Source organism: Littorina saxatilis, linkage group LG2 (assembly GCF_037325665.1).
Source record: "Littorina saxatilis isolate snail1 linkage group LG2, US_GU_Lsax_2.0, whole genome shotgun sequence".
Classification (NCBI taxonomy): Eukaryota; Metazoa; Mollusca; class Gastropoda; order Littorinimorpha; family Littorinidae; genus Littorina; species Littorina saxatilis.
The window spans coordinates 11,566,717-11,590,472 of record NC_090246.1 but is presented as its reverse complement, the minus strand read 5'-3'; the positions used below and the strand labels follow the sequence as shown (position 1 = coordinate 11,590,472).

The 23,756-nt window shown below is 43.0% G+C and overlaps 1 protein-coding gene across 2 annotated transcripts; it reads left to right on the top strand.

Moving 5' to 3' along the window:
• Positions 1-615: 615 nt before the first annotated feature.
• LOC138958193 (chitotriosidase-1-like) lies at positions 616-15,657 on the top strand. Of its 2 annotated transcripts, XM_070329279.1 has the most exons (11): positions 616-689; positions 1,007-1,064; positions 3,272-3,338; positions 5,153-5,520; positions 6,234-6,420; positions 8,206-8,458; positions 10,255-10,376; positions 11,392-11,506; positions 12,385-12,567; positions 14,286-14,405; positions 15,377-15,657. In XM_070329279.1, exons 1-11 carry the CDS (start codon positions 672-674, stop codon positions 15,515-15,517), a joined length of 1,632 nt encoding a protein of 543 aa, XP_070185380.1. In that variant the 5' UTR covers positions 616-671; the 3' UTR covers positions 15,518-15,657. The 2 variants fall into 2 exon arrangements, with proteins under 2 accessions (XP_070185380.1, XP_070185381.1); XM_070329280.1 differs by lacking the exons at positions 3,272-3,338; positions 5,153-5,520 and having other exon boundaries at positions 619-689.
• Positions 15,658-23,756: the final 8,099 nt, after the last annotated feature.

Genomic DNA, 23,756 nt, shown 5'->3' with positions numbered 1-23,756 from the left:
CTTGGCTAGTGTATTTAGAGACACACACGGTACAATTTTGATCGACTTGAGTTTTTTTTTTTATATCAAGGTCACTTTAATGGCAGCCATTTAGCAACTGGTTATTAAAAAACAAAATGAACCTTTTAAATGAAAGCTAGATCCTTCATAATGTGTTTCTTGTGAAATTTTCGTTGGTTTTTATAAGTATCAAATGTCAAAGTCACTTCTATAACAAAACATCAGATTTTCTCCAAAGAAAATATCAAATAAACCCCCTTGCATTCCATGTCTGCGTCACATACTTTTGTTGTTGAAATTCTTCAATAACACTTTACGTCTTATTCTTTTTCAATGATCAATACTTGGCACCCAAAGTGTCTTGGTTGATTTGTTACGATATTGTGAAGATACTCAAGTACGTCACCATTACAGGCGCTGACATAATTTGAAATCAGTTAAATTGACGTCACAATCGACATGATTTCCTTACCTTTCAAATGATAATCAGTTGAAGAATTATTGTAATGCGGTTCCATTTCTGTGTCCGCTCAATGAACTCTCACCTATGTTAAATTGAATGAGTTCTGACTGAAATCAATTTCGATTCTAATACAAAAGTGATTTGATGTGCAGTTATATAAATACCCGAATTTCCAAAGTCTTCCTCACTTCAATACTGAGGAGCTCTCATGCTGAACATGGCAAGGGTAAGCGGTATTCTGTTACGTTAGTTTCTTTGTTTTATTTTGTGTTGTTTTGATCTAATTTGGGTTTGTTTGTTTGTTTTTATTACTTTAAATTGTATTGTGTTGTTTTTTAATTCATTTTGTTTCTTTATTTTATTTATTTGCTTAAAAAAACTATATGTTTTTTTTCTTTTTACATTTAGTCAAGTTTTATTCAGCCTAGACTCTGATGATTGCGCTAAATCCTACAGTAAAAGTCTAGCTTCTTCTGCCTTTATTCTCGGTTCTAATCAGAAGTTGTATACAGATGGGTTGACGTAAATCCTGTTTTCTTGCAGATGTTCTCGCAAGTCAAGGTTATCACACTGGCTGTTGCAGCCTTGCTGGCGGTGTCTGGTGAGTTGTTATGGGGTCAAACATTTTTTTTGGGGGGGGGGGGGGGGGTCTTCCACCAACAGGGTACATTAAACATTAATCCACTGAACTGGTTCTTTATCGAAAATGCAAACTTTACTATAACCATGCACACGGAAATATAATCTGAGAGAGTCTAATAATAATAATAATAATAAATGAGCATTTATATAGTGCAACATCATAACTTTACAATTATGCTCTTTGCGCTTGACACATTTAAAATTAAAACACAGTTATTCAAGCATTTACATCTACACTCATAGTCAACAACGCTTAACCAAAAGCATACACCATCAAAGATACATTTCAAAAGACTCTTCCACTAACTAAATAATAAAAACATGAATAAAATAGGTTGTGAAAAATCACTAAAACAACAAATAACACTAAAATTAAAACACAGTTATACAAGCATTTACATCTACATTCATAGTCAACAACGCTTAATTAAAAGCATACACCTTCAAACATACATTACAAAAGATTCTTCCACTAACTAAGTAATAAAAACATGAATAAAATAGGTGGTGAAAAATCACTAAAACAACAAATAACACTACATGTAGCCTACTGATGGACTGAGAAAAACAAATCAGGGGTTGTATTTCCTGAAGAGGTGCGCATTAAGTGCTCGTTTGAATGCTTGGGGTGACTGAGAGTGGCGGATGTGAAAGGGGAGAGAATTCCATTGTGTGGGTGCGCAGAAAGTAAAAGTGCGTTGTCCGTATGTTTTGGTTTTGGTGTGTGGAATGGTAAGGATGCGACAGTCAGAAGAGGCACGGAGTTGTCTTGCTGGAGAATAGACGGTGAGGAGTTCAGAGAAGTAAGCAGGAGACGAACCAGAAAAGAAGTTAAAGCAGAGGGTAGACAGTTTGTAGTCAATGCGGGCTTGAATAGGTAACCAGTGCAGTGTGTGAAGAAGTGGTGTTGCGTGATCTCGTTTTCGTGCTTTGAGAATGAGGCGTGCTGCCGAGTTTTGGACTTTTTGTAGTTTATGCAGGAGGTACAGAGGACAGCCAGAGAGAAGAGAGTTGCAGTAGTCAAGTTTAGAAAGAACAAAGGCACAGACAAGAGTGTTAGTTGTTTGAGAGGAGAGTGTGTGGCGAATGGTGCTGATCTTACGAAGCTCAAAATAAGCTGCTCTACAGACTAAAGATATATGTTTGTTAAGGGTCATGTCAGATGAAAGGGTGAATCCAAGGTTTCTAGCTGATGGTGAGAAAAGAATGTCGGTGTTGCCTATTTGAACAGAAACAGGTTGGGGAGAGGGAAATGTAGTGTTCTTCTTTTTGCACAGTAAGACTTCAGTCTTCTCATCATTCAGCTTAAGTTTGTTATCAACCATCCAAGATTTAACATCAGTGATGCATGTCTGAATGGTCTGGATGACGGAATGTGTCTCTGCTGGGGGACTGGGTTTATACAGCTGGGTGTCATCAGCAAAAGACTGATTTAAAACAGAATGGTTTTGAATCAGTGTGGAGAGGGGCTTAGTGTACATGATGAAAAGGATGGGACCAAGTACTGAACCTTGAGGAACGCCGAAAGAAAGTGGGGCTGGAGCAGACATCTGGCCATCGACAAGCACAGCCTGAGTCCTGCCAATGAGATAGGACTCAAGCCATGCTAGCGGTGGACCGGAGATGCCGTACAGAGTCTGAAGTCTATGGAGAAGCGTGACATGGTCAATCGTGTCGAACGCTGCAGAAAGGTCAAGTAGGGTAAGCACTGACACATCACCACCATCCAGAGCAGACAGAATGTCACTGATTACTTTAAGTCTATTGGGGTACGCCTTTGTGCACGGATCATTGTCGTACATGTTTATGAGTCTCTCTCTCTCTCTCTCTCTCTCTCTCTCTCTCTCTCTCTCTCTCTCTCTCTCTCTCTCTCTCTCTCTCTTGTCCTCTGTCTCTGTCTTTCTTTCTCTCTGCCTATATATTACTCTTACTCTGTCTGTCTGTGTGTCTTTTGTCTCTGTCTCTCTGCTTATTTCTCTGTCTTTGTCTGCCTGCCTGTCTGTCTGTCTCTCTCTGTCTAACACACACACACACACACACACATGGTTTTTCATAGTTCAGTATGACACATCCGTTGCATTACGTTTAGTACTGATACATACACAAGCATTCAACCCTATCTGACGAAATGGTTTCTTCATACATGTATTTCCTTTCATCCACCAGTGGCGTTTGACTGCAATGGTAAGGCTGGACACTATAGACACGCCATCAACTGCTCTATATTCTACAGGTAAATTATTCGTCCTCTTCCACCTCGTTGTCTTCCTCTTCTTTACCCCCACTGTCTCTCCCTTTCTAAAACCCCAGCGTGCTTTGTTTTGTAGCTGTCTAGACAACGGGTACTCTTCTTCTTGTTGATCGCCTTTACACTTGGAGTCCAGCTCTGGATAATTTTATGAAGCTGGTGCCATGGTCTTTTGTAGAGGTCCATGCAGCTTCTCTTGGAGGGTCGTCGGCCTGGGCCAATTTAAGTCTCTCTCCTCAGGGGCCGGAGATTCCTGCAGTCCTGTAGAATGTGGGCTGCACCTTGTTCTGCCTCTCCTCAGGGGCTGGAGATTCCTGCAGTCCTGTAGAATATGGGCTGCACCTTGTTCTGCCTCTCCACAGGGGCTGGAGATTCCTGCAGTCCTGTAGAATGTGGGCTGCACCTTGTTCTGCCTCTCCTCAGGGGCTGGAGATTCCTGCAGTCCTGTAGAATGTGGGCTGCACCTTGTTCTGCCTCTCCTCAGGGGCTGGAGATTCCTGCAGTCCTGTAGAATGTGGGCTGCACCTTGTTCTGCCTCTCCACAGGGGCAGGAGATTCCTGCAGTCCTGTAGAATATGGGCTGTACCTTGTTCTGCCTCTCCACATGGGCACCTGGGGGAGGGCACGTACATGTACAGCTGGCAGTTTCTTGTGCAATTGTTGTTGCAACGGGTACTGACAACGACTGCATTAAATTCCACAGAAACAGTCTTTTTCTCCTACTCCTTCACTTCCTCCTTGTCGTCCCTCTTCTTCCTTCTCCCTTTCTTTTTCTTCCTCCTTCTTCTTCACTTCCGTCTCCTCCTCCTCTTCCTTATCTTCCTCCTCCTCTTGTTTCTCCTCTTCCTCCTCGTATTCCTTCTTCTCCTCTTCCTTTTTTGCATCCTCTTCCTCTTCTTCCTTATCTTCCTCCTCCATCTGTCCATCTCCACCTATTCTTCCTCCTCCTCCTCTCGGTCATTCTTCCTCCTCCACTTCCCCTTCCTTTTCCTCCCCCTCTTCCTTATTCTCCTGGTCGTCTATTGTCTTCCTTAAAACAAGCAGCCTTTGACTGTCTCGACCAGGTCGACAGGTACTATCAAGATTCCGATGCTATATCCCAAAGTCTTCTTTTTTAAACAAAAGAAAGTCCGTCGCGGGGCCCTGGAAAAGAAAGATAACTCTTCTTAAGACCTTTTACAAAGGGAAGAGAACTCTTCCCGGGGTCTGGACCGACATCTATCATTTACTTCACGTTCCCGTCCATTAATCTTTCTCTTTGTTCAGATTATTATCATAACATCCTGTTTGTGTCTGAACATCGAAATTGATGTCGCATATATGTGACCCTCCACCACGAAATGAGTCGCGTGTCACCTCGCGCGGTTCTGCGCTAGGCTTAATATAAGTCCGGGGAGTGTCTGGTAACAGTGTGAGGGTCACCTTAGTCACAGGCTTATAACTCAAACAGTTTTCGCTCTTTTCTAAAAACGGTTTTCACCACTGGATAGAGCATAAAAAACTCTTTAGGAAAATGTAAAAATATGAAAATCATGCAAAGGTGACATGCGACTCATTTTGTGGTGGAGGGTCACACATACACAATGTATTCGAAAAGAATATACTTTCATAGATTAAGACATTGTCATTACAAATCTGCTCCTCATAACACGATTCATTGTGAGATCACTAGGCCATTTTCACCATCGATAGTTCTTATGCATATATAACTATGCTGGCTTTCAAAAGAACATGCGTGTCTTCATTGTTTGTTGCGTTTGGAATCCAAACAACCACCACTAAAGAGCCAATAATTGCAGGTGCTCCAGCAATATGGCGTACGAGTTTACCTGTGCTTCTGGTCTGTACTTTGACCCCAAAATCCAAGCTTGCAATTGGCCTTCGATGGTCAACTGCAGTTCTGGGTCCACTGAGAGTCCGGAGATAACGACCCAAAGTACGACAACCACGACCCAAAGTTCCGCAACGGCAACAACGCACAGCACCCCTGCAACGACCGAAAGTCCCTCAGTGACTGCGGAAAGTCCCTCAGTGACTACCGAAAGTCCCTCAGTGACTACCGAAAGTCCCTCAGTGACTCCCGACAGTCCCTCAGTGATTACCGAAAGTCCCTCAGTGACTACCAAACGTCACTCAGTCACTACCCAAAGTCCGCTGGTAACAAGGGGTAAGTGGAGACGAAAAAGAGAGTATTTTATACGTTATTTGTATTTTTGACCACAATATGACATTTATGGAGATCGAGACAATCATTATTCCTCCAAAACCGCGCTAGTCGGGCTCTGACGTTGCATGGCCTAAGGAAGACAAATCCAATGTTCAATCGATAATGAAGAACCTATTTGACATGAGTTGGTTTGTCGGATGCGGCACACTTTTACTTCACAAAGCAGAACGGAAATAAGACGTGAACCAAAAGAGGTAAACAGCTTCGAGTCGATGACAAGTGTTGTGCGTCTGAGAAACAAAAAAACATTTTATTTATCTTTCATTTAAGCCTACATGCGTACCAACACAGTACCCTCCATGTTTTGAACGTGAGCAAAGAACATTCTTTAATTTGGGCACATATTACTGGCACATATTTGCTGTTTGCTTTTATTTAAGCATATATATACAGCCCTTATACGCCCCAGGGCGCCCAATATCACTCGCTCGAACTCCCATAATATGTAGATGGCTATAATTAATACCCCCCTGTACACAATGCTACCTATGACGCATATCTGTTTCCATTTCTACTGGGTTCCTGCGATGTTTGAGGTTTTCTCATTTTGGAAAACTCGCAGGAGTTGTTTGCTACGATTTTTTTTAAGTTTAAAATTGACGGAGTTAATTTCAATGCCATTGGGGAAAATAAGATATTGTTGACTGTTGCAGGATGCCAGCGTCGTGTGTGTTACTACACTAACTGGTCTCAGTATCGGAACGGGGACGCTTCCTTCTTTCCTGAAGACATCGACACATCACTGTGTAGTCACGCCATCTTTGCCTTCGCCAAGCTTGATGGCAACCATCTGACGAACTTCGAGTGGAATGATCTCAGCACTACGTGGTCCAAGGGACTGTGAGTTAGTCCACGAGTTTGCACACGTTAACATGTGCACATGCACGCAAGCAAAACATTGAACATTCGCATGCACACACACCCTCTCTCTCCCCCCCCCCCCCCCCTGATTTAACAAACTCTCTCTTGAACTGAATGCAGCTGCGGCAATTACGCGGTTTAGCCGCGTGTCAGGCTCACGATCCCACTGAGTGAATCTCAAACAGTCGCTCTTCTTTCATTGTGTTGTGTCACTATTAATTCGGGACTATCAATCAATCAATCAATGAGTCTTATATCGCGCATATTCCGTGGGTACAGTTCTAGGCGCTCTGCAGTGATGCCGTGTAAGATGAAATTTTATACGGCCAGTAGATTGCAGCCATTTCGGCGCATATTTACCTTTCACGGCCTATTATTCCAAGTCACACGGGTATAGGTAGACAATTATTAACTGTGCCTAAGCAATTTTGCCAGGAAAGACCCTTTTGTCAATCGTGGGATCTTTAACGTGCACACCCAATGTAGTGTACACGGGGGGAGGTTCGGACACCGAAGAGAGTCTGCACACAAAGTTGACTCTGTGAAATAAATTTCCGCCGAACCTGGGATCGAACTCACGCTGACAGCGGCCAACTGAATACAAATCCAGCGCGCTACCAACTGAGCTATACCTCAGCTGCTTGTATTGTAACGCCTGCAGCCCCACAACAAGCTCAGAGTTACGAGATATTGCTGTGTGCTAACAAGTACGTGTGTGTGTGTGTGTGTGTGTGTGTGTGTATGTGTGTGTGTGTGTGTGTGTTGTTAGTCTTATATACTGTCTTGATGTTGTTGCTATTATTTGTGTATTTCGTTTGTTATTTTTTCTCCTTCCTTTCCCCTTCTACAGATTCCCGTATCGTCCGCCTAATCAAATATTATATTGCTTTTAGGAGCACGTGTATAAGCTTTGGTTGTTGTGCTCCATTTAGGCACAACAACAAAACAAGAGGCGAAGCCTTCAAGGCTCACGTAAGAAATCGACAAACAGTAACACAAACTCAATCACTCCGTCACACATACACACACACACACACACACACACACACACACACACACACACACACACACACACACACACACACACACACACACACACACACACACACACATGTACAGTGTTTGGTGAAACTATGCAAGAAAGCGAGACCCTGGATCTGCCAAGAAGTCTCGGCCCGCTCACAATAACAATGACCGAGACTTTCAGTAATTCCTTTGCGTGACGTCTAACCCTCTTACGTCATAATGTGACGTCTTCAAATAGTTTCTATCACACACGTCGAACACTTTTGACCGAGACTGACGTAATCCATAGACTCGGAAATGTTAAAGTTTCTACCACAGACATACATACATACATACATACATACATACGCACGCACGCACGCACGCACGCACAGACAGACAAAGTTTATCATCGCATAGGCTACACTTACGTGGAGCCAACAATTTAGTTTAGGGTAACGTGACCCCCCAAAATAGGGTCGGTAAGTCGTCGGTTTTTGTTGTTGTTGCAACTGTCACGTGTGATGTCGAGTTCAAAGGATGTTACTTCCCTTAGTCTCGGTGTGGATGGCACAATGTGCCAACAGTTGTTTGTGTGTGTGTGTGTTTTTTTATATAAATAAAAAACAAGTTTTAGGGTCGGCGGGAACAAAAAAGGGTTGGTCGTGTTACCCTAAACCAACTTTTTCTTTTTGGCCTCATTAATTTGATTGTATTCGGCATTGTTATCTGTAGTTTTTGAATAAAATTGTACAACAGGTACGAGAGATTTAACGACCGCAAGAACAATCAAACTCACCTGAAAACACTGCTGGCTGTGGGAGGCTGGAAAATGGGGTCAGGTCCCTTCACGGCCATGGTGGCCACTGAGGCCAGTCGCCAGGACTTTGTAAACCACTCCATCGCCTTCCTTACAAAACACGGTTTTGACGGCCTTGACCTTGATTGGGAGTATCCGGCCAACCGAGGAAGTCCTGCTGGGGACAAGCAGAAGTTTACAGCTCTCGTCAAGGTAGGCCAAGAAAGGGAACACAATAATAACAATAATAATAAATCATTTTTCTATAGCGCAAGTCCCGATTCACAAATCCAAGCGCTTTACAATTCCAATAAACACCTTACACACACACACACACACACACACACACACACACACACACACACACACACACACACACACACACACGCGCGCGCGCGATATATACAAATCATGACAGAAGAAACAGCTTTCGATTTGACCTGTACCATTACTTATGCATCTATCGATAGCTTCAACCACTACTTTAGTTTAGGTGAAGGTGTTCGTCTTCTGAAGAGCAGAATAAACAGCCTTCTATTTGATCTGTACCGTTACCTATAATGCATCTGTCGATAGCTTCTACCACTACTTTAGTTTAGGTGAAGGTGTTCGTCTTCTGGAGAGCAGAATAAACAGCCTTCGAGTTGATCTGTACCGTTACTTATAGTGCATCTATTGATAGCCTGAACAACTGCTTTAGTTTAGGTGAAGGTGTTCTTCTTCTTCTTCGTTCATGGGCTTAGACTCCCACGTTCACTCATGTTTTTAGCACGAGTGGATTTTTACGTGTATGACCGTTTTTACCCCGCCATTCAGGCACCATTCGCCGATTTCGGGGGAGGCATGCTGGGTATTTTCGTGTTTCTATAACCCACCAAACTCTGACATGGATTACATGATCATTTCCGTGCGCACTTGGTCTTGTGCTTGCGTGTACACACGAAGGGGGTTAAGTCACTAGCAGGTCTGCACATAATTAAGTTGACCTGGGAGATCGGAAAAATCTCCACTCTTAACCCACCAGGCGGCAGCGACCGGGATTCGAACTCACGACCTCCCGATTAGGAGGCCGACATCTTACCACCACGCCACTGCGCCCGTCGGTGAAGGTGTTCGTCTTCTGAAGAGCAGATCAGAGTCCTGCAAACACTTCTCAGCATCAGGAGTTTGATCCCGGAAAGATTTCTTTCATCTTTGCAAAAAGTCATCCTTCGGGTGAGGGCATTTTGAAGACCACAAGGTACCCAAAGGGTGGTTCGTGGAAGAAAACAAAAGTAAGTCGGTGTGCTTTGCACATGTAAGTTGTTTGGGGCAATTCTGTTTCCATCGCTTTTGAAAATGATTTCCGAAACAAAACTCATCGAAAATCTTGTTGCAAGACGTGTATAAATAGAGAATACTACATGGCCTGCTGTGTTGTACCAGATTTACACGAGTTTAATTTTTTTTTATTGAACTGCGAGCGAAAGCGAGCTTTTCACTATTTGAAAATAATGGTACGAAACAGCAAGCCATGTAGTATTCTGTTTATCCTACATACTGTACTTACGTGCATTTTACTCAAAACGTCCCGCAGTCGAGGAGACGCTTCTTTTGGAACCTCGATCTCTTCCTAATAGCCTCGTGCAATCTCATACATCAAAGCAAAGAAACGTCACTCTGGAAAGTGTAGCGTGACGTGTTTGTTCTAAAACTTCATCGAGAGGAATTAGCGAGCGAGCGCAATTTGTTTTCTTCTCCATAATGATGTTTGTCTCGGTGACTTTGGCGTCATAAGCAGTGGGGAAACAGGGCCCTGCCAGACTTGCTTGACATGACTTCATTTACATGATATACACACGTGTGGTTTGAACGATATTGTTATGTAATGAGTGGTCTCTCTCACGTATGTAGGATACAAAGTTATTCAATGATTGAATGCTTCTATTTTGTAAGGAGCTTAGCTGCAATAAGATATGACAGAGCGCAAGACTCTAATTGAAGTCGTTCTGATTATTTTCTGGGGTCAGCAACTGAGAACAACTTACGACGCCTACGCTGCTAGCAGTGGGAAGACTCTTCTTCTGACAGCCGCAGTGGCTGCTGGTAAGGGGAAGATTGACACAGCCTACGAAGTTGCTAAAATTGCCGCGTGAGTTAAATCTCCGTCTCTGTCTCTCTTTCTCTCTCTCTCTCTCTTTCTCTCTCCCCCCTCTCTCTCTCTCTCTTTCTCTTTCTCTCTTTCTCTGTATTTTAAGGTGAAAAAAACCCCAAGTCGCGTGAAGCGATATATAAAAACATTTAGTGAAGATCAACACCACAAACCAATCATCGCCGAGACTACATTCAGATAGTCTCGGCTAACCAAACCGAAGACGGAGACGGGTCACGCTCGCCGCCGCGAAGCACGCGTTATAGTAGTACTTACTGAATTTATTTTCGTTGATTCTGAGCTCATTGTTAGAGTAAACATGACATATCTATTATAGTTTTGAATTCAGGAGATGATGAGAAATACAATGCGATCATTTTTCTTTTATCTGTTTCTGAAAATTTGATTTTAATGACAACTTTAATGAGCAAACTAATTAACTAATATTTAAGCTCCGAAGCTGAAATGCAATCCCATAGTCCGGACTTTGTCGAAGATTGCTTAACCAAAATTTCAATCAAATCGGTTGAAAAATGAGAGTGTGACAGTGCTGCCTCAACTTTCACAAAAAGCCGGATATGACGTCATCAAAAACATCTATCGAAAAAAGGAAAAAAATCGTCTGATGTGAAGTTTCATGAAGATCGGTTTAGTAATTTTCTCGGAATCGCTTTACACACACACACACACACACACACACACACACACACACACACACACACACACACACACACACACACACACACACACACACACACACACCCCGACCCTCGTCTCGATTACTCGTCGATGTTAAAACATTTAGTCAAAACTTGACTAATTGTAAAAGTTTGAAGAGATAAACACATTTAGCAGTGTCTTACTGGGAACTTACTCGTGATAACATTTTATTTAACAAAGAAGTAATCTAGATAGAATTGACAAATCTTGAAAATGTTAACTACATGCCTCCAGAAACTCATGCCGAGCACAGGTCTGTTGATTCTTACATCAAATCTGTTCTTGAAAAACTCAGAGACCTGGATTTCATCAACCTGATGACCTATGACCTTCACGGGGGCTGGGAGACCAAGACAGCACCCCACAGTCCGCTGTATTCTCACTCCAGTGATGACGTGGACCTCAATATGGTAAGTGTGCAGTACATTTCCATCGTAACACATCGTAAACAACAGTCTTCTGTACTCTCACCACAGTGAGACTGGCGATGACCTGTACCTCAATGTGATAAGTGTACAGTACATGCACATCGTAAAACATCGTACACAACAGAATGACGTTGGCTGATGACACTGATCACGATAGTGGTGACAATGACGTTGGCTTATGACACTGATCACGATAGTGGTGAGAATGACGTTGGTTGATGACACTGATCACGATAGTGGTGAGAATGACGTTGGCTGATGACAATGATCACGATAGTGGTGACAATGACGTTGGCTGATGACACTAATCACGATAGTGGTGAGAATAACGTTGGCTGATGACACTGATCACGATAGTGGTGAGAATAACGTTGGCTGATGACAATGATCACGATAGTGGTGAGAATAACGTTGGCTGATGACACTGATCACGATAGTGGTGAGAATACCGTTGGCTGATGACAATGATCACAATAGTGGTGACAATGACGTTGGCTGATGACACTAATCACGATAGTGGTGAGAATAACGTTGGCTGATGACACTGATCACGATAGTGGTGAGAATAACGTTGGCTGATGACACTAATCACGATAGTGGTGACAATGACGTTGGCTGATGACACTGATCACGATAGTGGTGACAATGACGTTGGCTGATGACACTGATCACGATAGTGGTGAGAATAACGTTGGCTGATGACAATGATCAAGATAGTGGTGACAATGACGTTGGTGGATGGCACTGATCACGATAGTGGTGACAATGACGTTGGTGGATGACACTGATCACGATCGTGGCGACAATGAAAAAGACTAGGAGGATTGAGAAATGCTCACAGTAGCAATGTCTGTCCGCAGGACTGGGCCGCCGGATACTGGATGGAGCTAGGTACCCCTAAAGACAAGCTTGTAATCGGGGTACCCCTGTATGGCCGCACCTTTACCCTGACGTCATCAGACACCTCCCTGGGTGCCCCTGCCAGTGGTGCTGGTACCGCAGGCCCATACACCAACGAGGGTGGCATTCTGGCTTACTACGAGGTACAGTTTGTGTTTTGTCATTTTAAAGGCACAGTCAGCCTCCCGTAAACCATCACAGGCACTGCCAGGCTTTTACACACAGTACAAACACCCTTTCGTTTAAACACTCACCACTTGAGTGCCCTACGTAAAGAGCGATCAATTTTCAACGAATTTATTTTGCGTGGCCAGCCGGATTGTCTAATCAGACAATCGGACGGCGCGTTTTGGCGCTTGACCTAACTTTTAAAATCTAAATAATAAATTGACAGCTTGTTACACATACATTTTTAAATCATAAAAGAATTCTTTTTTCATCAAGACGAGATCAGTACAACTCGAAGTTTTGAAAGTTTAAAAAAAAGTTAGCCCGGAAGTGTGTCCCACAATACGTGGTTCTTGAAGCAGACGAATGTTCTGCATGTCGCCAGTTTCTTTAAACGGTCAACCGCCACCGCTCTGTTTGTGTGACTCGCAGCTGTTTGTAGGATCACCTTAGTCACAGGCTTATAACTCAAACTCAAAAGTTTTTGCTCTTTTCTAAAACGGTTTTCACTACTGGATTGAGCATAAAAAACTCTTTAGGAAAATCATGCAAAGGTGACATGCGACTCATTTCGTGGTGGAGGGTCACATACATTTAAGGCGTATGATAATAAAGTTGTAGAAGTTTCCTCAAAACTACACACATATGTAGTACATTTAAGGCGTATAATAATAAAGTTTCCTCAAAACTTAGATTCATTACGGTCGGTAATTGAATATTCTTACAAAATCCTGATCTTTTTCAAAAAGTTAGAAACGGACAAATGCATATACTAATTAAAGGCACAGTGCAGCTCACAGCCTTCGTTTTGCGTTTTTGTTGCAGCTGAGTGCATTTACAGTTCAAAAATCCTCCCATGGTAGTAAAACAAACCCAAAACTACCCAACGACGACATCTGTGAAGCTCGACCGTTTTTTGTTGACGCGAGTGCATAAATTAACCTAGTTATTACGTGGTGTTTGGTCGGACTTCGATTCAACTGAGTGATTCCGGCCTCCATTTTGTTTTACACAAACTCATGATGACGTCTGACATAGTTTGCTAGTGACGTGTCTTTTTGTGCATGATGTGGTGATCTACCTGATCTAAATTTAGATCCAAAAATAGGCCAAGACCAGCCGGGTCCGAATACGAAATTAATTCGTAAAAAAATCGCAGTTCTTGACTCTTTGGAAACTTAATAATAATAACTTAAAGTCAATGAAACTTGGTAGTTCTTCTAACGGATAGCTGCCTGAGGTATGACTAAAAGCCCCAGGGGCTCCGTGCACCTGGATTTGACAAGTTCAGTACCTTTAAATTGTGGGACGGCGGGGGGAGGGGAGGGGGGGGAGGGATGTATGTTACCAGTGCGGGAACAGGGGTTGGAGAGGGGGGGGGGAGTGGTGGGGAGGTCCTAGGAGTTCCGATAGCTCTTAGAGTTTCATAGTTCTCACCATGTCTGTATAGTGTATGTACTAGTTACTGTGATACCAAATTGTCTTACCCATGTATGTATGATGCTATGCGCCAGTGATGTATGAATGCTATTTATTTTTGTTTTTATCACACAGCAAGCTGCTTTCCTCGTGTATTTTTTATGTTCATTCATGTATTGTACACTTGGCAATAAATTATCTATCTAAATTATCTATCTATCTATCTATCTAAATTCGATGATACCTACAGTATCTAAAACCCTAACTCTTTCAGGTGTGCACTCAGCTGAGCAGTGCTGACGTCAGCGAGGTCATCCCGGAGATGAAAGTTCCCTACATGGTGAAAGGCGACCAGTGGATTGGTTATGAAGATGCTACCAGCCTTCGTGAAAAGGTGACAGATCTCAATGAAGAATTGCTGTCACATGTCGTTAAACTGCTATTTGAGACTGCGTATGTATTATTATTTGGGGGCCCGGTAGCTCAGTTGGTAGAGCCATGGACTTGTGATCCTAAGGTCGCAGGTTCGAATCCCGGGCCGGGTCAACTTTATGTGCAGACTCACAGACGGTATCCATCTTCCACCCCCGTGTCAGCACTGTGGAACGTAAAAGACCTCGGTCATTGTGAATTGAGTGCAGGTGGCTGATTACACCTAAACACGCATTCTCCTGTTGCTGCTAGCTTTCCACTCGGAGGACACAACCCGAATTGGGACAATAAAGTACTGAAAATGAAAATATTTGGAGACTGTCGTCTGATAAGAACCGTTGATCCGTCTCTCCAGCAGCTCCACCTCCCGGAAATAACTCTGTCGGGTTTGTAAGAGTTGCTTTCACTTATGCTTTTCCAGAGAAACACTGAGGCAAGCTACACGTGACATTGTAGAGTTGCTTCAGTGTTTCTATGGAAACAATGGAAAACAACTCTTCCACAACCCATGAAGACTTGACAGAGTTATTTCCGAACCTCGTCTATTCCCTTTTTCATTACCATGCAGTAGATGAACGCAGCACATTCTCAAAAGCACTTGCCAGGCATGGGACCAAAGAATTCGCATTGAGCTTTTGACTGGATGCAGTGCGCAGGTATTGACTCAGATCTTGTTACTTTTCCAAAGATCCCTGAACTAACGATTCCGATTGTTCACTTGCATTGGTCTTTGAAGTGATTTGTGAATATAGGCACGTTCTGAATGCACGGGACCATGGAGTTTATGTATTATCACTCCAGGTGAAATACATCAAAAGCAACATGTTTCTCTTTTGTTTCTCCAGGTGAAATATATCAAAAGCAACATGTTTATCTTTTGTTTCTCCAGGTGAAATACATCAAAAGCAACATGTTTCTCTTTTGTTTCTCCAGGTCAAATACATCAAACGCAACGGCTATGGCGGAGTGATGGCTTGGGCTTTACCTCTTGACGATTTCGATGGCAAGCTCTGCGGCCAGGGCAGGTACCCGCTATGGTCGGCCGTCAATGACGAGTGCAAGAAACACGCATAAAAAGTTACGGTTAGCAGTTTGTGCCAAATCAGTTCTAAAATGAATGGAACTCTGAATTTGAGTACACTTGTTTGATTTTCTGATTTTGTTTGTGTTTGCTCATTCGTAGTTTCTGCACCCATTAAAAGCATTTCACTATGCCTTTGTGGTGTTCGCTTTTGAATGAGAACATGCTTGCTGTGCTGACCCTTTGTGTGTGTGTGTGTGTGTGTGTGTGTGTGTGTGTGTGTGTGTGTGTGTGTGTGTGTGTGTGTGTGCGCGTGTGTGTTTGCGCGCATGTGCGTTAGTGAAACAGAAGCACACAAAGGGTATGGAAGACAAGTTTGCTTTTTCCTTTTCTTTGCTCAGATAAATTCGAATGAAAAGGCAAACAACTTTTATTTGAAACTTTGCTGATACGAAGATCCAGATTAATAAACTACTTTTATTTGCAAATTGAATGGCACCAAGATTGAAAATAATAATAATAAAATAAAGTTACGGTCACACATCTGTAGTGTGTAGAAAGTTTGACACGTCTGGCCAATATTCAGATGGATGCACAGTTTGCAGTCTTCTGCATTTTGAGTTCAAATGTCCATGAACCGGAAGTGAGCCCGGTGCCTAAGATGTCGGCACAGTTGTCACGCCGTTTCATTGGCCGTGCGCTATCCATTATTGTTAGATCAGTGTGCTCAAGTATCAACAAGGGGCAGAACTCGTGAGGCTGAGTCAATAAGGGGCTCCGCTCACCTACTGTAACTTCAGCAGGACTGACGACGCACTGCAGATTATCCCAGCCCGCTACACGTTGCGTGAAAGGAAAACAGGCCAAGTTCTTGTCATAATCCACAACGCAGCATCTATATATATATACGACTTGTGTCTGTGTGTCTGTGTGTCTGTTCGCGATGCGCGGCCAAGGTTCTCGATGGATCTGTTTCAAATTTGGTGGGCATATTCAGGTACACCCGGGACAGGACACAACCTGGTCGATATTTCAACACGTGCTCTCAGCGCGCAGCGCTGAACCGATTTTGTTTTTTTTTGTCTGGATCCACTACCAGTAACTCTTCCTTATCTTCTCCAGTGTTTGCAGCGTTTATATCCCTTCCTTCGTGTCGCTTAAATTCATATTCCCGTTTCTATTTTTAGAAGGTCACTGTCGACAACGCTCAATCCATATTCCCGTATACTATTTTTAGACTCTTCTCCAGTGTTTTGCGCGTTTATCTCACTTCCCCGGCGCAGCCGGGTATTCGGCTGCACTTCTTCCCGGCGAAGCCGTACCCGGCGAAGCGGGTATTCATCTAGTACATAATATGCAGTGCGTCGTCTGTTCCGCTGACTCTGCGCAGGTATATTCTGCCCATAAGGAACACTATTTTAAGCGGCTTTTGAAATAATGAAACACAATACGACAGGGATCCGTTATTGTAACGGCTGTTCCTACCACATCATCCTTCTCCTAAAAATGTGGGCATACGTTTGCCTGGAACGGCTAAGAATGTTGCAAAAATAAGGAAATAGCCATTTTGGAGACGTTTTTTGAGACGGTGAGCTGAAAAGTACTGTGTGAAGAAACTAGAAGTCAAGGGCATCAGCAGCAGAAGCAGCAACAACAACAACAACAACAACGACAATAACGTAGAACAACAACAACAAAAACAAGAAGAAGAAGAAGAAGAAGAAGAAGAAGAAGAAGAAGAAGAAGAACAACAACAACAACAACAACAACAACAACAACAACAACAACAACAACAACAACGACGAGGAAGTAGACGATGTCAGTTCGATTGTTTTATGGGCTGTGCAGTTGCATGCCATCCGCTAAAATGAAAAAAAGGTTAAACAGCGGCGGCTGCAACAACAACAACAACAACAACAACAACAACAACAGCGGCGGCGGCGTCGGCACAACCACCGCCACCACCAGTGTACAAATACAGTCCCCCTGACCCACACCCGACCTCTTACTCCATACATCATGATATGAAATCCACACCGCCCCTTATACATAATTGATAGCCCTCTCGCCCGCTACGGGATCTGAGTTGTATGAGGTAAAGCAACAATCTACTCAAAGTTGAGCACTCCCCAATGAAAAAGAAAGCAGTAATAGAAACAGAGGGGTGGGTCTGAATGGGCATGTTTGCAAGCACCGTTCTTTTTGTGAACCAGTTCGGCTCACCGTACCAGACCTGGCCATGCTTTAACATGGGATAGGTCCCACCCTCCACTTGGTCACATACCAAAAATGAACAGCGTGGGTGCCGGTCTCTGTGCACAGTGGGAATTGTTGTTGTTGTTGTTGTTGTTGTTGTTGTTGTTGTTGTTGTTGTTGTTGTTGTTGAATGCTTTGATGAATGAACGTAGTAAAAGCCGTACCATTTCAACTCACCACAGCTGCAAGCAGTAATAATTTTGCTAATTTTTGAGGGTGCTAATTTTGTGTATGTGTCCACGTGGAAGGATGCTCTGATCACTTGTAACATCCTGGACAGTTTTGTTTTGAAGCACATGCTGGCTGGGTCACCTGGGAAGGACGATCCTATTGAGGGTTGGGGAAAGGGAGAGCCGAGGGGGAGGGATTACAGCACAATGCAGTTTGCAGTAATTATAAACTGACCTAAGCAAAACGCATGCTAAAGCGCGCACACGAGAGAGCTTTCCATGAAATTAAGGATTTCAAACCAGCAGATTAATAGGAATAATTAATAATAATAATAATAATAAAACATTCTTTTATAGCGCTGTTCACCGCCGAATGGCAGTCTCATGGCGCTTTACATTAGACATTAAAATTTAACATTTTACATAAAAAGTTTTCTCGTAAGAAATAACATACAAGCATTAAAAACAATTCATAGACAACGACCACTTATAGTTATATACAATAATCTGGAAAAATTGTTTTTAAAAAGATGAAAAAAACACACAAAACAAAACACGTAAGATAAGTAATAGGCACATAGTTACACATAAAAAGTCTGACAATATAACAGAGCTCACATAAAAGCGTACAGATCTAAAACAGAACGAAGATGAAACATAGACTGTGGGACAACAAATTAAACTAACAACTAGTCAACAAGCAAACTTATCATTCAGCACATTCACTCACAAGTCACATGCACACACTACACCACAGCTTCAATGTCCTAATTACTTTGTTCATTTTAGTAAAAGGCAGATTTGCACAGGTGAGTCTTCAATGTTTAATCTTAAATGATGGTAGTGAAGGAGAAATCACAGAATGCATATGAACAGGCAAGCTGTCGGCGATAATGATCGGCAACTCTCAGAATGGTGTCGTATCCTCATTATATTTCTACATCAGTGTTTTCTTTATACTAGCTGATACGGAAAATTAAGCTGTGCACACATTGTCTGTTTTATTCATTTTGATATGTACAATACCTGGAGAAGGCGGCATCATTCGTCTCGCTGTCCGGGCTGACAATATAGCTAGTGTGATCGACAAGAAGAAGAGAAGAAGATATGTAGCCTACAATCGTTTGACCAAAACAACGTATAGAACGATAACAAGCAGACTGCTTATGAACACGTTCTAAAAAAAACAAGAAATTCCTCCGAGGTAGGAAAAACACCCCCGTCAAAGGGAAATAACCTTCTCAGTTGGTGGCAGTGACTGAGTGAGAATGGTTATTTCCCTTTGACCATTAAGATGTCCCTCTATAAGTCCTTGTATAATTTTAATCCACCAATAACTCCCTAACCGTGTGTTTGACTGGTCCCAATTTTTGTAAGGACCGTCTCAGGAATGTATAGAACCTGTTCACCAAGTTTGGTGACGATCGGTCCATTCATTCTTGAGATCTATATGCGAACACAAACAAACAAACAAACACATGGACCGAATCCAATAACTCCCTAACCGTGTGTTTGACTGGTCCCAATTTTTGTAAGGACCGTCTCAGGAATGTATAGAACCTGTTCACCAAGTTTGGTGACGATCGGTCCGTTCATTCTTGAGATCTATACTGTTCAAAAAAAGAAACGCATAGCTTGTAATATTTGGTTAATTTAGTTATATGGCTACAAGGATATCCACCAAACTGCAGAAAATGTTTATCTGGTCGTCGACCTTTCGTCCGTTGCCACAAGTGAGCTCTGCACGTGACGCATGCGTTATCAGTGGCTACAATGTCAAAATTGCTCATTTGGCATGACCACTCGTCATGCTTCAGTGTAATCTCGTGAAACTCGGGGAATATTGAGCTCTCACCATGTCTTCCAAAACCCATAAAAGCGGGTTGTTCGCCACAAAGAAATCAGACGACAATTCAGCGACGAAAGATGGCCCGATTGAGCAGAGAAGACCGCCAAATTGCATTGGGTCGTTTACAAGCAGGCCAAAGTCAAAGTGCAATCGCCAGGCACTTCCACGTGTCCCAGAGCACCATCAGTAGACTGTGGGTCAGGTTTCAAGCCACTGGCTCCGTTGCTGACTTGCCACGAGCGGGAAGACCAAGGGCGACAACTGCTGCTCACGACCGCTTCATACGGCTCCGCCACCTCCGGAATCGTTTCCTGTCGGCCTCATCTTCTGTCCAGGCTCTCCCCGGGCCACACCGATTATCGGACCAGACCGTGCGGAACCGCCTGCATGAAGCTGGTTTGAGAGCTCGCAGACCTCACAGAGGAGCTGTCCCCACCCGCCGCCATCGCCAGAACCGAGTGCAGTGGGGCAACCAGCACCTTCGCTGGACCGTCCGGAATCACTGGAGACACGTGTGGTTCAGCGACGAGTCCTACTTCCTGCTCCAGCGACATGATGGTCGGAGGAGGGTCTACCGGAGAGTAAACGAACGTTACGCGCCCAACTGTGTGGATGAGGCACCCGTTCATGGTGGTGGAGGCGTCATGGTGTGGGGGGCGATCAATACTGCTGGAAGGAGCACCCTGGTGCACGTCCAAGGGCGCATAACTGCCCAGCGATACGTGGAGGAAATTCTGCGCCCACACGCCCTTCCTCTTCTGGCTGACCAGGATGCCATATTCCAGCAGGACAACGCTCGCCCGCACACAGCACGACTCACCACCCAGTTCCTCACCGACCACCATGTCCAGGTGCTTCCCTGGCCATCCATGTCGCCAGACATGAACCCGATAGAACACCTCTGGGATGAATTGGACAGACGTGTGCGCAGGCGAGAAGAAGCGCCGGCAAATCACCGCGATCTATTGCAGGCACTTCAGGAGGAGTGGGACACCATCCCACAGCAAGATATCCGGCATCTGATCCAGTCCATGCCCAGAAGGTGCCGGGCAGTTGTTGCTGCTCAAGGCAGTCACACCCCCTACTGACTTGACAGCCTCGGCACCCAATCGTATTGATTGACTGATTGATTTGAAGATGCAAATGAACTGTGTGTGCATTCAACTGTGTCCATACCAAATTTCAAACAAATAATCTAAATATTGGATTTTCTGTTAATTTTTTCGAAAAATAAAACAAATTTGGCAAGTAGCAACTATGCATTTCTTTTTTTGAACAGTATATATGCGAACACAAACAAACAAACACATGGACCGAATCCTATACACACCCCTACACCGGGGGTGTAAAAAAGATAAGTATACTACACATTCACGATTACAACACGGAGCACAAGTGATAACATCAACACTTAACTTTCATAATATTTCATTACATTGCAAATATTGCCGAAGCTCGTTCCCCAAAACGTGTATGTGTGTGGATTTGAATGTCTTTGTGCAGATGTGTGTGTGTGTGATGGTAGTGTTGAATTAAATTCACTTGAATACCAATGTCAGTAATAACCCCCGATTTAAAAAAAAAATCCAATCGCCCACTACCAATGCATGTTGATCGTTGTGACGCTTTCATCTTCTTTTACTGTCCCAGTATCACATTAACAGCACATAATCCCCGATTCATCCCTATCAAATTAAAAGATAAATCAAAATTATTATTTCATTCGTCGCCTTTTGAAATTGCAATCTGTTAATAATAATAAAGATAGCTTATATAGCGCCGCTTCACAAATTTAACTATGCTCTTTTAACTAGTTATTTAACTAATAACAATCTAAGCAGCGCAGGGGACAATAGCCCGGTCTGTCTGTCTGTCTGTCTGTCTGTCTGTCTGTCTGTCTGTCTGGTCTCTGCGAAGCATGCGAACGTGGTGCCTAATTAACCTATTTTAGAGTAAATATGGCATATCTGTATATCTTTAGATTGCGGAAAAGGTATAGAATAAGATGAAATCATCTTTGAATCGATGACAACACTTTTGATTGTAATTAGAATTTGTAGATTTGTAATGAAATCAACTTTTTAAGCTTCCAAGCTGAAATCCCAACCGGCAGTGCGGTCTTTGTCGAAGATTGCTTGACCAAAATTTCAATCAATGCCAGTGGAGATAGTTTACACGGTGATGGTGAGACATGGTGTGGGTTACCACATGGCCCAAGAACTCCTGCGCTGAGTTTCAACCTTGCCGTTGCATCTGTCCTTCCAGTGCAGTGATGACAAGGAGGGGATGTTCTCTTCTTCTTCTCTTCCCACATCGGAGTGACATCCTGGCTCAAACCGTGGTGCTGTGTAATCACAGCAATAAATCAACCATGATTTGTCAAGGCATGAGGCAAATACAGTTGGCCTCAGTGCTGGTCGAGAACATCAGTCATGATTGAGAAGCATTCTACAAATGTGTAGACTTGGACAGACACAACTTCCTTCAGTGACAATTGAGAATGTTCTGACTCACACAACAATCATGGATACCCAAAGTTCCCTCTAATTTAGTAACCTCCTCTTCCATTGGTCAATTCCAAACGAGGTAACCAATGAAAGCAGAGCTTACAATAATCAGACCACAGCAACCTCCTCTTCCATTGGTCAATTCCAAACGAGGTAACCAATGAAAGCAGAGCTTACAATAATCAGGCCACACTATGCAGATTGAAAATATGACAAGCAAAGCTGCACACCGTGGTCACACTATGCAGATTGAAAAATATATTTAGTTGAAAATGCTGAAAATTTATTTGAAAATTAATTAGAATAAAATATGTACAAATCCGTTTGTCACAACCTCCAAGCTTCGCTGGAAATATTAAAGGCTACAAAAATACTTTTCAGATACATGTAATAGTAGTGTCTGCGAATTAAAACAAATAAGGTTGTACACTTAAATACATAATGCTAATGCATATGATTACGCAAGCTGGTGGCGATAATTATCAGTAACTATAGAATGGTGTCGTATCCTCATTAAATTGCCATGTTAGTTGTTGCTTTTTATTAGCTGATTCGCAAAATGTAGCTGGATGTGCACACATTATATCAAGCTCGATCCTAAGTATTAAGTGCATGTCGTCAAACTTCTTTTTTTTTTTTACAAACGAACATGACGTCATCCTGCATGGGCACTTATCAGGGTGTGTGTGTGTGTGTGTGTGTGTGTGTGTGTGTGTGTGTGTGTGTGTGTGTGTGTGTGTGTGTGTGTGTGTGTGTGTGTGTGTGTATGTGTGTGTGTGAAAAACATCAACTATGTGAGGATTTTATCTTTCTTTCTTTATTTGGTGTTTAACGTCGTTTTCAACCACGAAGGTTATATCGCGACGAGGGAAAGGGGGGAGATGGGATAGGGGAAAGGGGGAGATGGGATAGAGCCACTTGTTAAGTGTTTCTTGTTCACAAAAGCACTAATAAAAAAATTGCTCCAGGGGCTTGCAACGTAGTACAATATATGACCTTACTGGGAGAATGCAAGTTTCCAGTACAAAGGACTAAACATTTCTTACATACTGCTTGACTAAAATCTTTACAAACATTGACTATATTCTATACAAGAACCACTTAACAAGGGTAAAAGGAGAAACAGAATCCGTTAGTCGCCTCTTACGACATGCGGGGTGCAGAGAAATAAGGATGTGGAAAAGAAGACTTTTGGTAAGTGAAATAAAGGTGATGGATCCAGTCAGGTAGAAATAAGACAACAAGAAAAGAATTGGAAAACTGCAGGGAATAGTAGGGAGAGTTTTCTTGGAAGGAAATATAGGTGAAAGGACTGGTAAGGCAGAAATAAGACAAAAGAAGAGAAGTAAAGGGGTGGGGTAGCTCTGTTTAAACGCTCCCGCCGCGTGAAGGCGACCCCATGGGAGCAGGATTTTATCTGGTTGATTTCACATGTAAAGTATCAACAAAAATATGGCCAGTAGTTGTCGGACTATCGCTCCACACACACAGAATTCGTTCGTGTATTAAT

Bases quoted from the DNA above. Each gene is read 5' to 3' on its own strand.
- LOC138958193 (XM_070329279.1), top strand. The intron at 1,065-3,271 runs GTGAGTTGTTAT...TTCATCCACCAG, and splicing joins AGCCTTGCTGGCGGTGTCTG to TGGCGTTTGACTGCAATGGT. The intron at 10,377-11,391 runs GTGAGTTAAATC...TGAAAAACTCAG, and splicing joins GAAGTTGCTAAAATTGCCGC to AGACCTGGATTTCATCAACC.